The 15,161-nt window shown below is 49.9% G+C and overlaps 7 protein-coding genes across 7 annotated transcripts; 4 read left to right on the forward strand and 3 right to left on the reverse strand.

Annotated features, from left to right (window-relative positions):
• Positions 1-52: 52 nt before the first annotated feature.
• Positions 53-902, reverse strand: LTR64_007015 (uncharacterized protein; the record flags this gene model as incomplete). The annotated part of the gene is made up of 2 exons (XM_064901340.1): positions 53-210; positions 269-902. The coding sequence occupies 2 exons, from the start codon at positions 900-902 to the stop codon at positions 53-55; spliced, it is 792 nt and encodes a 263-aa protein (XP_064752416.1).
• A 2,003-nt stretch (positions 903-2,905) lies between these two features.
• On the forward strand, positions 2,906-4,363 carry LTR64_007016 (uncharacterized protein; the record flags this gene model as incomplete). The annotated part of the gene is made up of 1 exon (XM_064901341.1): positions 2,906-4,363. One exon carries the CDS (start codon positions 2,906-2,908, stop codon positions 4,361-4,363), a length of 1,458 nt encoding a protein of 485 aa, XP_064752417.1.
• Positions 4,364-5,359: 996 nt separating this feature from the next.
• On the forward strand, positions 5,360-5,926 carry LTR64_007017 (uncharacterized protein; the record flags this gene model as incomplete). Its single annotated transcript, XM_064901342.1, has 1 exon — positions 5,360-5,926. The coding sequence occupies one exon, from the start codon at positions 5,360-5,362 to the stop codon at positions 5,924-5,926; it is 567 nt and encodes a 188-aa protein (XP_064752418.1).
• Positions 5,927-6,796: 870 nt separating this feature from the next.
• Positions 6,797-7,938, reverse strand: LTR64_007018 (uncharacterized protein; the record flags this gene model as incomplete). The annotated part of the gene is made up of 2 exons (XM_064901343.1): positions 6,797-6,853; positions 6,901-7,938. The coding sequence occupies 2 exons, from the start codon at positions 7,936-7,938 to the stop codon at positions 6,797-6,799; spliced, it is 1,095 nt and encodes a 364-aa protein (XP_064752419.1).
• Positions 7,939-8,492: 554 nt separating this feature from the next.
• On the forward strand, positions 8,493-8,771 carry LTR64_007019 (uncharacterized protein; the record flags this gene model as incomplete). Its single annotated transcript, XM_064901344.1, has 1 exon — positions 8,493-8,771. One exon carries the CDS (start codon positions 8,493-8,495, stop codon positions 8,769-8,771), a length of 279 nt encoding a protein of 92 aa, XP_064752420.1.
• A 524-nt stretch (positions 8,772-9,295) lies between these two features.
• On the forward strand, positions 9,296-11,052 carry LTR64_007020 (uncharacterized protein; the record flags this gene model as incomplete). Its single annotated transcript, XM_064901345.1, has 3 exons — positions 9,296-9,298; positions 9,349-9,408; positions 9,454-11,052. 3 exons carry the CDS (start codon positions 9,296-9,298, stop codon positions 11,050-11,052), a joined length of 1,662 nt encoding a protein of 553 aa, XP_064752421.1.
• A 541-nt stretch (positions 11,053-11,593) lies between these two features.
• On the reverse strand, positions 11,594-14,371 carry LTR64_007021 (uncharacterized protein; the record flags this gene model as incomplete). Its single annotated transcript, XM_064901346.1, has 2 exons — positions 11,594-13,095; positions 13,555-14,371. 2 exons carry the CDS (start codon positions 14,369-14,371, stop codon positions 11,594-11,596), a joined length of 2,319 nt encoding a protein of 772 aa, XP_064752422.1.
• Between the last annotated feature and the right edge of the window lie 790 nt (positions 14,372-15,161).

The following is a 15,161-nucleotide window of genomic DNA, read 5'->3' on the forward strand; positions in this document are numbered from 1 at the left end:
TGCCTACTAACAACCTCAAGCCTGCTTTCCCCCAAGAATTGTCGTGAAATGCTTACGTTGGTGCACCACCAGAAATACCGATGGTCTCACCATTGACCCAGTAAGAATCATTGCTGGCCAAGAAGCAGACGACACGTGCAATGTCGACTGGCTCGGCGACACGACCGAGTGGAGTGATGGTGGCTAGACCTTGTTCCATCTGCTCGACCTCTGTAATCACAAATTAGCATCTCAACGTGTCTCAAAGCACAATTCACAATTCACTTACTCATGTCCGGAGTACCACCTGGGGCATATCGCCAAGCAGCATGAGAAAACATGTCAGACTTGACACCACCGGGAGCAATAGCGTTGCAGCGAATACGCTTGTCACCCATATCAGTCGACAATGTTCGGACGAAAGCCTTGATGGCGTTCTTGCTGCCTGCATAGAGCGAGTGGTCTTTTGGTCGTCGTGTACCAGCTGCAATCGAGGACATCAGGATGACGGAGCCACCAACCTCGCAGTGCTTGTATGCCTGTTGGGCGACGAAGAATTGAGATCGGGTATTGGTGTTGAAGACCTCGTCGTACTTCTCGGGAGTGACTTCGAGAAGAGGGGTGAAATCCTCTGTGCCGGAGTTGGACATGACGATATCGATTCTGCCCATGGCTTTCTTGCCTTCCTCGAACAGTTTGATGATTTCTGGAATCTTGGTGACATCGGCCTGGATGGCAACGGCGTCTGAGCCAAGGCTCTTGATCTCGTTGACGACTGCTTCAGCATCTTGAGTTGATTTTCTGTAGTTGATGATGACCTTGGCGCCTCGAGCAGCGAACTCGAGGGCAATACCCTTTCCGATACCTCGACCAGCACCGGTCACGAGGGCAACTTTGCCCTGTAATGAAGACGATGATGCCATGCTGTAGGCGTGATCTGTTAGTTTGTGGTTACGTACAACAAAGGTTCATAACATCTGGCTTCAAACACAATAGGGGACATGCTTAGGCTCGGATACGGTGTCAACTCGCTTCCTCTTCCTATCAGCAAGTTCGGCTGACATGGTCGTTCTCCCAATAAATTCCCCGCGGTGACCACTAAGAGTGAAGACTTGAGACAAAGAAAATAGTAGCTTACCTGAGACCTTATTGACGAGTACAGTATAGAAAAAGATAGAGAGTATAGTCTCAGGCAAGATGTTGGGACGTAGTAAACAGACCGCCATTTTTTTATGGACATTGCATATGCCCCTCCCGATTGAGACACTTGGCGCTACTCCGGAGTCGGATGGTGTGTGTATGACGGAAATAGAAGCTTCGGCAGTCCCTGACTAGACCACAAGAAGCTGGTTCTCGGAGCACCATGGACACGTGATAGGACTCTCACTGTTTTTGGGTTGCACAGACGGGCGGACTGGGGCAGAAAGCTGCAAGGAGTCCGCAACTGATGGTTTTCGAGTCCGGCATCAGTTGTCAATTCAGCTTCGGCATAAGTGACTATAGGGCCGTAACAAGGCAATTCTTGTGTTCCGCAGTGCAGCTTGATATATCGTTGTGATCATCTCAGCCAGTCTTTTTGAATGTTTCGCCTGGCGGGTCAATTGATCCTGCTGTCCTAATAAGGTGAGCGAGAACCACTGTAATGCACATATGAGCGAAAGACCTTAGTCAACGATGGCAAGAAACCTTGCAACAGCATTGTTAGGAGTATTCCGAAGGCGGACGCCTTTACGGATTTCGACGTGGCAGGTACAAATGGGCTGAGCGGAAGTCCCTCCTCCTGCTCCTGCTCGAAATGCTGGACCGCGACATTGCATCTAGAGCCCGAGGACGACAGGAGAATCGGTGATTTTGTGAAAGGATTGCATACGCTGTTGACAACGATGTAGAGCTCACCGGGCTGTCGCAATGAGAATTGCATTGCGTGAGATATTTGATATCGACTCGTGTGGATTAACTTCTTACGGCATGACCGCACAGGTTTGCTGTACGTTTCTCCGGTTTTCGCCATCTGACCATGCACTGCAAACATAGGATCTGATGTTGCTTCAAGCATTGGGAGAGGAACTTTACACGGGGATGTATGTGTACAAATGCTGATTAAAGGGACACGCAACACGGATGAACAGATCGAGAAATTTGAACTGAACCGCATACTTGACGGATTTATCATGAACTGACAGCGATCGAGTTCTACAGACAGTACCTAGACACTTGAATGGAAAAATGTGAGTATTATGGAGTGCACAACAAGAGCGGGCGAATCGACGGAAACAGTTGCTTTGGGCTATACGTCTGCGACACTGATTATGGAGCGGCAGTGTAATTGTTTCACATGGTAAGATTCTGATAAATTATCGAAGGAGACTCCGAGCATGCAATCAACCTTCCTGGCGAAACAACGTTAGTCGGTGCGGTTCGGATTACATCTTTTTCAGATATGGATGCATATATCAGCTTGATTGTTTGGCAGATAGTTCTTACGGACCAGCTCTTGTTAACACTTTCCTTACTATCTGACATTGCTCTTACACCCGTCCTCAATATGTTCCACGAACCCTGAGCGATACCGTTGTTAGGACATTGTTGTGGTTGGCTTTCCATCAGTGACCTGGGTGTATGAACAACATGGTACTATCACATTCAATCAGAAGGTGGAACAGGTGGTCAGACAATGTCACAAGAGATCAGCGAAGGGCATTGAACCAATTTCACGTCGGTGAACACAAGGCAAAAACAATGAGCCACTCTCTTTACAAAGTGCTTCCCCAGGAAGTGTCTTTCAAACGGAAGAAAGCCTCCTCTGCGCCGCATGCTTGCAAGCTCGAGGACGAGCTTCTCACGTCTGAAACGTTTCATAATTGCTGCTCTCGCATTCTAAAAAGTATCTCTGCACGTTGAAAGGTAACAACTATTGCCATCGAGAATGGAGACTTCCACAGAGAACAATGACACCGATGTTTGCCCAGAAGGTGACCTTCCAGTTGACTTGCCAGCGCTCGCCATCTCAGCAGAGGCAGAAGAATTGGCAGAATTGTTCGCAACAATGTGGAACAAGGATGCGCCCAAAGACAAGATCCTGGAAATGCTCAAGAAACATCCAACCCAAGAGGTAGACGAGGACTATGAGAATCAGGACTTTATAGAAACGATGGAATCTGTGGACAAGCATAGATCAAGGTATCGTGAGAGGAGGATGGATCAAGTAAGAGCTGCTCGAGGAGCAATTTCGCAAGCAGATCGAGCTCGAGCCATCTCGCGGCAGCTGGAAAGGTCTGTAGACGATGTGGATGACCAGTTCAAGGACGATAACATTCCTATCGAAAATCCGCTCGAATTAGCCCTCGTCACGTTCAGAGAGACCTTGCCCGAGGCCGCCAGTCTTCTTCAAGCAGGCAAGGACGATGCAGTGATGACTGTACTCGACAAATTGCCGAGTATAAACCAGAAGAGAATACTGCTCGGTATGCTTGCTGCAACCATCGTCCAAATTTTCACTCTCTTCACAAACTTTCTGCTCCGCAACGACAACACTTCCACTGTGCACGGCCATGACCTGCTTCAGAACCCTTCGACACGACACGGCCTAGCAGCCGCCATCGCTTGGTTTGATATTAACTGGCTAGCTTTGAAGGACGATCCCCGTGTATGTGGGGGGCCAGAACACGGATATGGCGAAGTCTGCGACAAGGCCGACGAAATTTTGAAGAAGAAGATAGCAGATGGGAAGGCAAAAGGCAAGCAGTACATAACGAAAGAAACTGATTACGATTGCATATGCAGTAGAGCCAAGCCAGCTTTGTGGGTGAGTCTCGTACAAGCACGAGCATTGCTCGCACTGGCATTAGGGAGAGCGAGCCTTGCCGCCACAAAAGACACGTTCATGGGCCATTTGACAAGCGTCGAGCAGGACCATGGCAGCAAGACTGAGCTCGAACTTGCTCGAAACCACCTTGACAAGGCCCGGGATATGCAGCGATGGACATACGTCAACCAGAAGAGGTGTGAAAGCAGTGTGAAAGACTTGATCGAGGTTTGGAGATTCGGTTCGTTTTTTCCATTGCTGCAGGTTATCGAGGATGGTCTTTCTATGTGGAAAAGTGACGATCTGGATGAAGCTCTTTGCCAACACCCATCGGACCTGGCAGTTGCTGACTTACGAGGTTTCAAGCGAGATGTTCTGATTGGACCAATCTATACTGGTACCCGGATGAGGAGACTGATGAAGAAGAAAAGCACTAAGGCCATAGAGCAGGAGAAGACTAAGCGAGACTTTCAAGGAGTCGATATGACGATCGAGCTCAAGTACGGGGCCGCACTGTCACTGCTTCATCAAGATCTGTCGAGAGATCAGTGTTCAGGTATGCTCGGAAGTCCAGAATAAAAATCTGTATTTGATATTGTGGATGTCCAGGACTGGTTAGAGTAGCCGCTTTACTCAATTTCTTACTGCGCTCAACCAGCATCTTCTTCGATTACGTGCAAGCCTTTCCTCAAGAATGGTGTCGCACTCGGCACCAACTATGATCACCCCCATCCATCTTCAGCTATTCTCACATTGTCTTCCTCGTATATGCACTCCAAAGTGCCGAAAATGCACCTGTAGCGTTCGCGCCTTCAACCGAGGGTCTACGAATCACCAGCTGACGCCTATCTGGCGTGTGCCATCGCCAGAATGAGCCACTTGGTTGACATGCTCTGGCCCAAGTGACACTAATGGCATGGTCCAATGTAGTGTACGGAGCACCTTAGCAGGAACGCAAGGACAGGCGACGAAAGCAAACAATGAAGTACGAAACGAAGAACAGTCGCGCGTACTCGGAGCAACCACAATGTTCTGCCCAGTCTGCCCTGCTGAGCAACTCTGGCCCATCGGAAGTCTGGCTACAGACCATCGATATTTCGACGGCGAGGACTTGATAAGAACCACACTAACAACTCCGACCAGTTGAGCAGACTTGGCTACATCTGTTCTCAAGTTGGGCCTCGAGCAGATGCATTTTCCCAAGCTGACCATATATGAGATACTCGGCGACTACAACAAAATCGTCACGTCCGAATTCAAGAACTCGTAGGAAGGAAAATCAGCCCATCTCTCTGCTGTTCGCATATATCACGCATTGTGATCGACTTCACGAAGAAGGTAAGGCGTCGAGCATTGTTTCTCTTTGTCACGTGTGCTCTGCTTCTCTCAAACCCTCAGCAAGAATTATTTCTGAGTAAGCCTTGAGCTCTGACAAAGCAGGTCGCCGGATATGGCTTCTACACGATTGGGATCAACGACTGTTTCATCGATCATGATATCTCGACGTCTACACGTCTTGCTAGAAATCAGAGGATACCCGTTGTGTTGAATACCACACCAACAAGCATCGACACAATGACCTCGTATCCGATAGTGCAACACCTGGAGAGGTCCGCGACAGAGAAGGCTCTACTCAGACCGCACCTCAAATATGGAAAGACAGATCCACGTGCCTGGAAACGCGGCACAATTATCAGAGTACCACATGTAGAACCAATCGTGCCGTCTAATCATGCTCCAGATCCTAATCACATACCTTGGGTAGAGGACATCAGCATCGTGCCCAGGATACGGCTTGCCGTAATCGTTGCTGTCTTCAGGAGCTCTATGATCACGCTTCCTATATTCGACCAGAGAACTCGCGACTACGAATATACTCGTCTACGCACGACTTCCATGCATATCAAACCAAGAAGCAAGAAATTGTACGAAGCCGAACCACTTCCAGATCCAACAGACAGGTCCTTGTACATCCGGGGTTCGTACGAACCCGAACCTGAAGCCTACCTCGAGCTTACCAGACCATTATCCGTGGAGTTCTCCTGGCCCTTTCACTACGTCGACTACCTCGACGCCGTCAAAGCGCCGCACTCCTCCAGCAACGATATCGAGTCTGCCACAACACAGGCTTCGCTCCACTAGGCGACCAACAATTCCTTTTCCGCCAACAAGCTACCATGGAGCCCATCCCTCCCATCGATCCCAGACTTCATCTCCCAGCAGACATGTTCTACGGCAACTTTGTCTGCTTTGTGCAGCAGGAGGGACAAATGCTCGACACAATCAGCAACGGAATACTCCACGACTACGACGGCAAACCTACGAGCGACGCGCAAGTCTTTCTTGATGATATCAGGGCAAATCACGGAATGACAATCCCTATCGACGAGAGGAAATTGACTGATAAACAGAGAAGGATGGCGACCACGCATGGCACAAAACCTTCTTCCAAAATGAGGCGGCGGGAAACCATCATCGGGCTTCGAAAGGATTCGCGGGGCCAGCTGCGATGGCATGTCCGGCTGTTGAGTATATCGGAGGGTCGCATGACGAGCCTGCAGACGCTGCAGCCGTTTGATCCGGCAAGATATCAGGGTAGCCGTTCTGTGGCTAGCAATCACTCTAGGAGCCAGATCTCTCCTGGCACGAGAGCTGGTCCGGCTCGTCACTCTCTCGTTGCTCCTAGACCGGCGAGTTTGGTCAATGCTGACGGGGCAGTTGTTGGGCGTGGATCTCGGGAAGTCGTAGGCCAGGCGGCTTTGAGCCAGGCTGTGGACGACCTCGTCGCGTCTGAAGCGCCAGAAAGCAACACGCAAACCAGGGAAAGGAAGAGAAGAAGAATCCAACAGGACTGAATGGTTTACAAGTGTAGACGCAGGAAAAGTCATACCACGCATGCACGCTTGCAGTTCTGAGAATACGCACAATAAGAGTGGGAAAAAGCAGAATAGTTAAGCTTGATTACATTTCAAGGTTGATCACATGCTCAAGAGTGGCTCTACTAGAAACACGTCAGGCAGCAGTTGCTGCAGCTTGTTGAGCGCGAATTTTCGCTAATAGATCCGGATACTACTGTGGTCAGCATAAGCAGTATGGACACGAATGGTTCGGCTTACCCAAATTTCGCTCACATCGGGATGTGATTTGATTCTGTTCATTAACGTTGCTTCACCAAGACTTTTCCACATGCCTTTCACGAAAGTAAACTCGATGTCGTCCAGCCTTCCACCTCTTCTTGCGAGAACATCCTCTCTCAGCTTCTTAACCTCCTGAGGAACCTCCATACTCTCGAATGTCGCGTCATAGCTCACGCCCTGGAAGAAAGGAATACTGTATCGAGCACCTGAGCCTCTTTGTGGACTCTGGACTCGATGGGTAGTGCTTTGGCAAACACCTTGAGTCAACGCCTCCATTCCCTGTCCTACAGCGACGACAAACGTGCCATCGATGGGCGGACAATCGACCCATTGACCATCTCCATTCTGGACTTGTAACCCGCGATGGTGCGAGGCTTGCAATAGATAACTCGACAGCATGCTATCTTTATGTGGTCCTACGCCTTGTGCCTCGCCCTCGACTCCTAATTCCGCGAGGTCTGGATACTTAACAATCTTCAACTTATGCTGCTGTGCGTCTCCATCAAAGAATTGGTCGAATGCATCGCTCGGCAGTCCAACTGCTTCGGCGATTAGACTTGTGAACCACATTGACATTCGGCCCATTTTAGTCATATATTCCTCATAGGTCTGTCTGAATTCTGGGAGTGCTGATTCGTCTGGCCATAAGTTAGGAGCAAGAAGATTTCTGTACAATGGCTCGTCCGGTCCAGGTACGGCATGTGGCGTAGACAGATCTATCTGTTCGCGCCAATCAGTCTTGAACCTCGTGACTTCCATACCAAGTTTGTTGTAGCCAAGGAAAGATTTTGCATTCTTCATTTCGCATTCGAGTTTCTTGTCTTCGGGAAGCTCAAAGAATTGTTTGCCAAGCGTGATAACTTTTTGCACCAGTTCATCGGATATTCCAGGTGCATTTCTGATGTAAAGAAAGCCAACCTCGAGGAGAGCATGCCTCAAGTCTTTGAGAAAGGCTGGTTTAGTCGATGAGTTTTGGGCAAGCGAGAGATCCAGGATGGGAATTGAGTCAAAAGACATGTTAGCTGCGTGCGTCAAAATCACTGTGAGTTTCACTTCTGGCTTGACAGGTTTGCGACGCGAGTCAATTTGATATGTATTTTATGTTCATCTCTTCCATGTCGAAATGGTCAGGCCATTGCGTGACCAGTAACGATCGGAAACATTTTGTGCGGGGAAGACCAATCAATTTATGGCCGAACTTCGAGTATCATGCTGTTGCTATCAGGAAGGCTGTCACCAGTAGCTCGAGGTAACGCGTATATGTTTGAGTCCTTGACCAAGGATCATGGTGTAGTGCGACTGAACGTTACTTGAGGTCATCCTTCAGCAATGCTTGTCGTCGTCAACTTGTATAAAGCCCCGATGAGCTGGGGTAACCTACCACGATCGATCGAGTTCGAAAAATGAAAGACGTCAGAGGTCCTGAGGCACGCACCGAGGCCGCGGCTTGAGCATGTGCGACCTCGATGCTTATGTTTACAGGGTAGCACCTTCCTTTGTTCACAAGAGCATACTTTCAACACTGCTAAATCGTCCTCCGTCTGTTTCTCACACCTTACAGTATCCTCAACATGGGCGAAACACTAAAAGAGAAGGCCCAGCGAAAGCTCGACTCTGGCGAGTCCAGCTCGCTTGGAGATCCAGTATCACTCAAGGCCGAGCAGAGCAGCCGCCAACCGGCAGATAGCGAGAAGGGAGCCGAATCAGCTGGCAAGGACACCAACGCCACGCAGGACAAGAATCCTACTGAACTTGGGGACCCTGTCTCGCTGAAGGCAGAGAAGTCGAACAACGAACCAACCGAGAAGGACAGAGGTGCACTGAAGGACAAGAAGCAGTCTAAGCTATGATCGGTCGATCATTGGTAGTGGAGTTGTGGCGTGAACGACCGACAGCAGAGACTGCATGCTATCTTCAGCGTCAATCTGCGAAACATGGATATGTAATCAGCACATCTTGGAATATGAGGACGGAAGAGCACGATTCCATCGCAGCAGCTTAACAGCGGACTCGATGTTGGCTGAGCTGCAAGAAGGAGCTAGTACAAATACAGAGCTACTCGATATAGCAAGACACGAAGACAGCTTCGGATAGTCTGTTTGTATGTTTCAATGGATGCGAAATTTGTATATGAGTTCGTTTGTTGCACAGGAAGGACAGGCACGTGAGATTTGGTACAGGCAGGTGCGGCCACGTTCCTGCCAATTCACCGAATCGTCCGTAATCGAATTAGCGCCAAGAGTGTCTTCCGTAGAGAAAAGCTACGGCACCTCACTTCCACTCTCACCCTCGACCTCTTTGAACAGCGCGTCTTTTTGGCTCACCGTACCGGTAATTGAGATCATTCACTCCAAAAGCGCATTACTTTCTTACGATGGTGAGACTTTTGCTTGCAATGCTCAAGACCAATATGTCTGACCACAATAGGTTTACGAGTGGGACAACTTCAAGGATGAATGCTACCGCCTGTATATCACGGAGCGCAAGGTAAGACAACTTCAACTCCGACCAGCCCTTGCTAACATGTCAAAGTCTCTCGAGGATATTATGCAGCACATGAAAGAAACTCACCAGTTTGCACCCTCGAAGCGCGCATTCCAAACCCAGTTCAAGCGCTGGAACTTCCCTTCGAAGCAGAACCCTGCCCATCGAAATGTCGACCTGGTCACTCGCGTCAAAGAGCTATGGGAGCAGAACTACTCACAACGCGACATGCTGCGCACCTTGAACGAGGAAGGCTTTCAGATCAAGGAGCGCGAATTGATGCGCGTTCGAGCCAAGAACCGATGGCTTCTACGTATTCCCAACGGCCAGAAGGCTACCCCTGCGGAAGTCGCATTCGAAAACGAGCTGCTTGCAGCAGCTGCAGAGCTCCAGGGAGATGCCGTGTCAAAGGACGACACGACTGTCATACCAGCAGTCACTGAAGAAGTCCCTGAGGAAGTTGTCAAGAAACGAAAGGAGCGCCACGAGAAGATGCAGGCTGAGAGCGATGAAAGATGGGCGGCAAAGAAGAGACGTCGCAGGACTAGAGACTATGCCGGCATTCCTGCTGATCCTCCCGGTCCTCCTCGTTTCCCATCCGAGCTCACTCTTGGTGAGAGCATGCAGAACCTCTCCATGATTCCTGAAGTTTACAAAGAAGCAAGGATGGATTTCCAGCGCATCTGTGAGGACGAGAACATCATCAAGAAAACTCTGGCTGGTACTGATAAATGGGCTGCCGCTAAGAGAAGACTGATCGAAGAGAACGCACATCTCAACGCCGTCTTTGCAGACCCAATAGATCGGCCCGGAAAGGAACTCGCTTTGGACGTTATTTGTACAGACGTGACCAAGAGAATGCGTACGGTCGAGACACGTATGACCATAGTCGATGCCAAGAATATTCTCACAATCAACCCAGAGCAAAGCCGCCAGATACGAGACTCCTTCTACCGTATTCTACAGAACGATCATTTCACCAGCAAGCTCGAAACTGGTCCGGACCATTGGAACGACTTAAAAGAGCAATGGATCCAGTCCACACCGATGCTGCAAGAGATCATGAGGGAAGACCAAGACCTGGGCATCTTGGCGAAAAAGAAAAAGGCTCTTGAGGTTCTTTGTCGGGATGTGATGAAGAGACTGCGAGATGCTCAGAAACGTGACGATGGAACCTCGATCCCGGTGACAACTCCTGCTAAGAAGCGAATTCCTAGTCCATCTGTTGCGCCTCCTCTTCCTGCTGCCCCACCTGGAAACTTCGAGCTCGACATGCAGATCGATCCTTCACTGCTACAGCCTCTTGAGCAGCATGCAGACCAGTCTGTAGTGCAAGACGAAGGCCATGATATCGTCTCCGCCTTACCACCGATTGCAGTCTACGTTAGGCCTCATACTGATTCAGATATTCATGCCAAGGACAAAATGTTTCTGACCACATTAGCCATGCGTACCTACACAGAATTGGAACAAGCAATTCTGTCAAAGTGGCCCGATTCAATCATTGCAAAACTTCAGGGTGTGACTAAGGCTCCAGGCGGAGGAATGATGGAGTTTCCCGTCGATGGCGACGATGAGCTATATGCCTATCTTGAGCACGTGGCTGGCAGCAAGGTCGTCTTCGTTGTTCACCTGAACCGAGCTTAGGGAGCTCATCAAGTGAACAGCCAACAGGGCCTTCCCTGGCAATCCCGTTCCGTTCTGGATGCGATCCACGATTCGATAATGGCACAATCGTGTTATTCTGAGCCGTGCTAGATTGTCATACGCATCCTACGAAACTGCTGTGTTGTCAGCCGCAAACGGTACCGTGTTGATGTTCCTGCGATAAGACGATCAAGGTTGGCGTACTTCAACCAAAGTCTTCATTTCGTCATAGAAGTGGATGATGCCAACTCTGACTTGTATCTGGAGTTAAGGAGTCACTATCACGTCCATATTAGTGAGCGTGCCGCCTAGCATTTTATTGAACAGATGAAGCATCATTTAGCAATAGAGAACTAGTCTTTCACTAGAAATATGACCAGGAGATCCAGTCGATACGTATAGAACTCGCTCTTCTGGAGATACATCTAGTCTCATGATCTTGCCTCAGTTGCACTATCGACTGAACCCCCAAGACAGCTTCCATAGATTATATAATCGCACTAACTCATACACAACCCTAACCCTTAACCGAGCCCTGATACTAGTTCCTAGGACTACTAAAATCCACAAAATTGACACCAGGCGTATTCGTAGCTCGTGCACCTGTATCGAAACCGCCACCGACTCCCACTCCTACTGCGAAAGCACGTGTGGTCGTTGCTGCTGGCTGAGCGGGAGCAGGGATAGCGAAGCCGCCACCGCCGTTTTGCTGAGCTGGTTGGGCTGGGAATGCGTTGTTTGTGCCGTTGGAGGAATCGTTGCGGGATGCGGATGTGGTTGTTGATGCTGGAGGAGTGCTGGTGGTTGAGGTGGTGGTGGTAGTGGTGGTTGTGATGGCATCTTGAGTGGTGGTCGACGTTTCTACAGTCGTTGTCGTTTGCGTAGTAGTCTCTTCCGTGGTTGTGGTAGTGCTTGGTTCAACAGTAGTTGTGGTGCTGACTGCATCGGACGTGGTGGTAGTGCTTGCTTCTGTGGCACTAGCAGCAGCTGGTGTCTCCAAAGTATTGCCTGATTCCAGGCTGGTTGTCGAAGCTGCTTGTGTGGAAGGAGATGATCCCGCGACTGGGCCTGAACCTTGGCCGAAGAAACCGTTTCCGCTGTCACTGCCTGTACCGAAGCCAAAGCCGTTGCCGCTGCCGCTGCTGCTGCCACCAGTACCAATGCCAAAATTATTACCATTGCCGCCGCTACTACCGGCACCAAAGCCGTTGTTGTTATTGGTGCCGCTGTAAGGAAGACCTGACGAGGGGCTTGATGAATCGCCACCGAATCCGCTGCCGTTTGGTACGCCTGCACTCCCACCAGAGGCGTTGTCGACTGGTCTACCGCTGCCCTCGCCAGGTGTGGTAGCACCAGGAGACGCTGTCGAAGCGTCAGTGCTTGTGGTGGTAATAACCTCACTTGACGATGTAGTTTCAACAACGGCGGCTTCCGTTGTCGATGGTGCTTCTGTCGTACTTGATTCAGTCGAAGAGACGTCCGTGGTTGTAGTCGAAGAAATCCCGCTTGTGGTCGATGTCGATGAATCGGTAGTCGCTGTTGCAATGGTCGCCGGTGTTGATGACGATGATGTCGCTGGGCTACCGCCAGGAATACCCGACAACGACGGGATGGTGAAGATTCCACCACCAATGGGTCGAGGAAAGTTGGCAGCGGGACCGTTTGGGTTCGTGTCAGGAATCGGGCGGTCGAAATTTGGAGGGAAGTCAGCCCCATCTGATGTGCCGCCCTGCGGTGAGCCCAATGGCCCTGTGTTATTGCCTGCTCCCTGGAAGGACCCTCCATCCGTCGAGTTGAAACCAGACGCACCGCCATGAGAAGTTTCAGAACCGGTTTGGGGCGCCGTGGAATTTGTCTCGTGACCGGCAGAGCCGCTGTTGGATCCCTGGTCCGTACCCTTCTCAGGTGCGGTAGAATTGCCTTGAGGAAGTGGAGTTGGGTCTGCTGGTGCAACACTGGTAGTGGAGCTGTTGCTTGACGACAAAACACTAGTAGTGGTCATTGTGGTAGTCATCAATTGCGACGTAGTATTCGTAAATGGTCCTGCAACTGTCGTAGTAGAGGTTGTCGTTAGCAGAGCTGAGGTAGAAGAAGTCGTTGATGTAGTGTTTGTGAAAGGGGCTGCAGTTGTTATAGCAGAGGTTGTCGTCAGTGCAGGTAAGGTAGACGAAGTGGTCGATGTCGTTGTTCGCGCGACTGACGTGGTCGATGTTGTGTTTGTTGTGCCAGCTACGACTGAAGTACTCGATGTCGAATTCGTTGCACCTACCACAACGCTTGTGCTATTATTGGTGAAATGTGCTGTCAGTGTTGCAGCCACACAACTTGGCCCTACGTTGCCAAAAGCAACTTTAAGCTCGACTCTATTCTGGACGCAAAAGGTGGCAGATGAGTCAATGAAGAGCTTTCCACCACTAAGAGAGGCAATACGAGCGAGAGCTGCTTGTCTATGTGCAGTCTTGACTGGTTGTAGTCCAGTAACAGCACGAACGCCGAGCCTACTGTCATCTTTGGTCGTTACAGAACCATTTGCCGCAAGATAGAAATTCGAGGCAGAAGATGCGTCCGTGACGAATACCTCTTCGCCGACGATAGCAAGAGCATGAATCGAACGCTTGTTCAAGCCATTGGCAACCTCGACATGAACTTTAAAAGGGTTGCCAGTTGGTGTGGATCCCCGACTGTGGGTTGTCGTTGAAGAGAAGCCATGATGTTCTTCTGAAGAGCTTGTCTGAGTAGTCGTTGTAATTGTGCTGGACGTGGGAGATAGGGACGAGCTGGATGTAGTAGATTGAGATGAACTAGGCGTGCTCAATATGACTGACATAGTAGACGATGACCCAGATGTGGTTGGTTGAGTAGGAGATCCGTCTAAAGACGAAGTAGTCGACTGATCTCCGTATACAGGAGATGTGGTGGTGCTGCCTGCAGAAATGGTCGTCGTTGTCGTCGAGCTTGGACCAGGGTGGTCAGGTAGTAGACTTGTGGACGATGCTCCATTTGTCTGAGTCGTGGTCGTGCTACCACTACTCTCCTGGCTTGACGTGGTGGATGACGAGGCAGAGGCCTCGACAGGGTAAACCGTTCTAGTGATGATTGGCAAACCATCCTTGAGACTCAAACTGGATGTGGTAGATTGTGAAGCGCCAGGAACAATAGTCGTCCAGGTAGAATCATCGCAAGGACAAGTAAAGTGCAATCTTGTCACAGTCGTAGTGACGTTCTCATCGAGAGCCTGGTAAGCTTCGGCAGACGTGGCGCACAATGCAAGGTTACTGAGAAGCAGCAGCGCCGCATTCGGAAGGTTAGTGAAGTGCATATTAATGAAAGAAGGACAAAAAGAGTGAACGAGGTATACACCTCACGCGAAACGAGTGACTGCAATAGTATGGCGAAGACTCAAAGACGAGCTGAGGACAGTACAGGAAGAAAGTAGTGAAGGGAATTGGTATACATGGTGGGAGTTGCCATGTTTGAGTGACATTCGCACGGAGGCCCACTGCATCGTCGCCTTGTGGTACGAGACTCGCGAAATAAGGGCGTAGAGCAATCGTAACGGCAGTCTGTAGTGTGCTTGACTCGGAACCATCGTAAAGAGCACGAGTCGTTCTAGGCTTTAGTTACGTGAAATGGGAAGACCTCTTCATTCGAAAAAGGAAGAACCGAGGCTAGAGCAGCCACATGACGGAGAATCTTGTCTGAATAAAAGCTCAGTCACGCTTCGTCAAGCTTTTGACTTCGCGAGGCTGCCGCTAGAAACGAGCTCGTATCGACTCCTGGAGTCGTGAATCGACGAGAACGGTAGAAAGTGAGGACGGGGTTGTTGGGCGAGAATATAAGGAGAAGAAAAACAAGCAGTTGTATTGAATTTGGGGTAAAGCCAAGGTCAGACTATGCCTAACGAGGAAAATAGGCCAACGCGAACTGTTCATCAATTTCCACTACGTTTAATTATTGTTATGGCTCCAAGGTTGAACATCTGGTCTACTGGGCTCACGTTTTTCAGTGCTTGAGAAACTTGAGGGACTTCGCAAACTGATGTTGCTGGCTGTGATCTTTTTCTGATCACGAGGATGAGGCATCGACATTTGGTAGACCTGCTCGGAAGG

This window comes from Lithohypha guttulata (genome assembly GCF_036872675.1).
Source record: "Lithohypha guttulata strain CCFEE 5908 chromosome Unknown scaffold_5, whole genome shotgun sequence".
In the NCBI taxonomy this organism is placed as follows: Eukaryota; Fungi; Ascomycota; class Eurotiomycetes; order Chaetothyriales; family Trichomeriaceae; genus Lithohypha; species Lithohypha guttulata.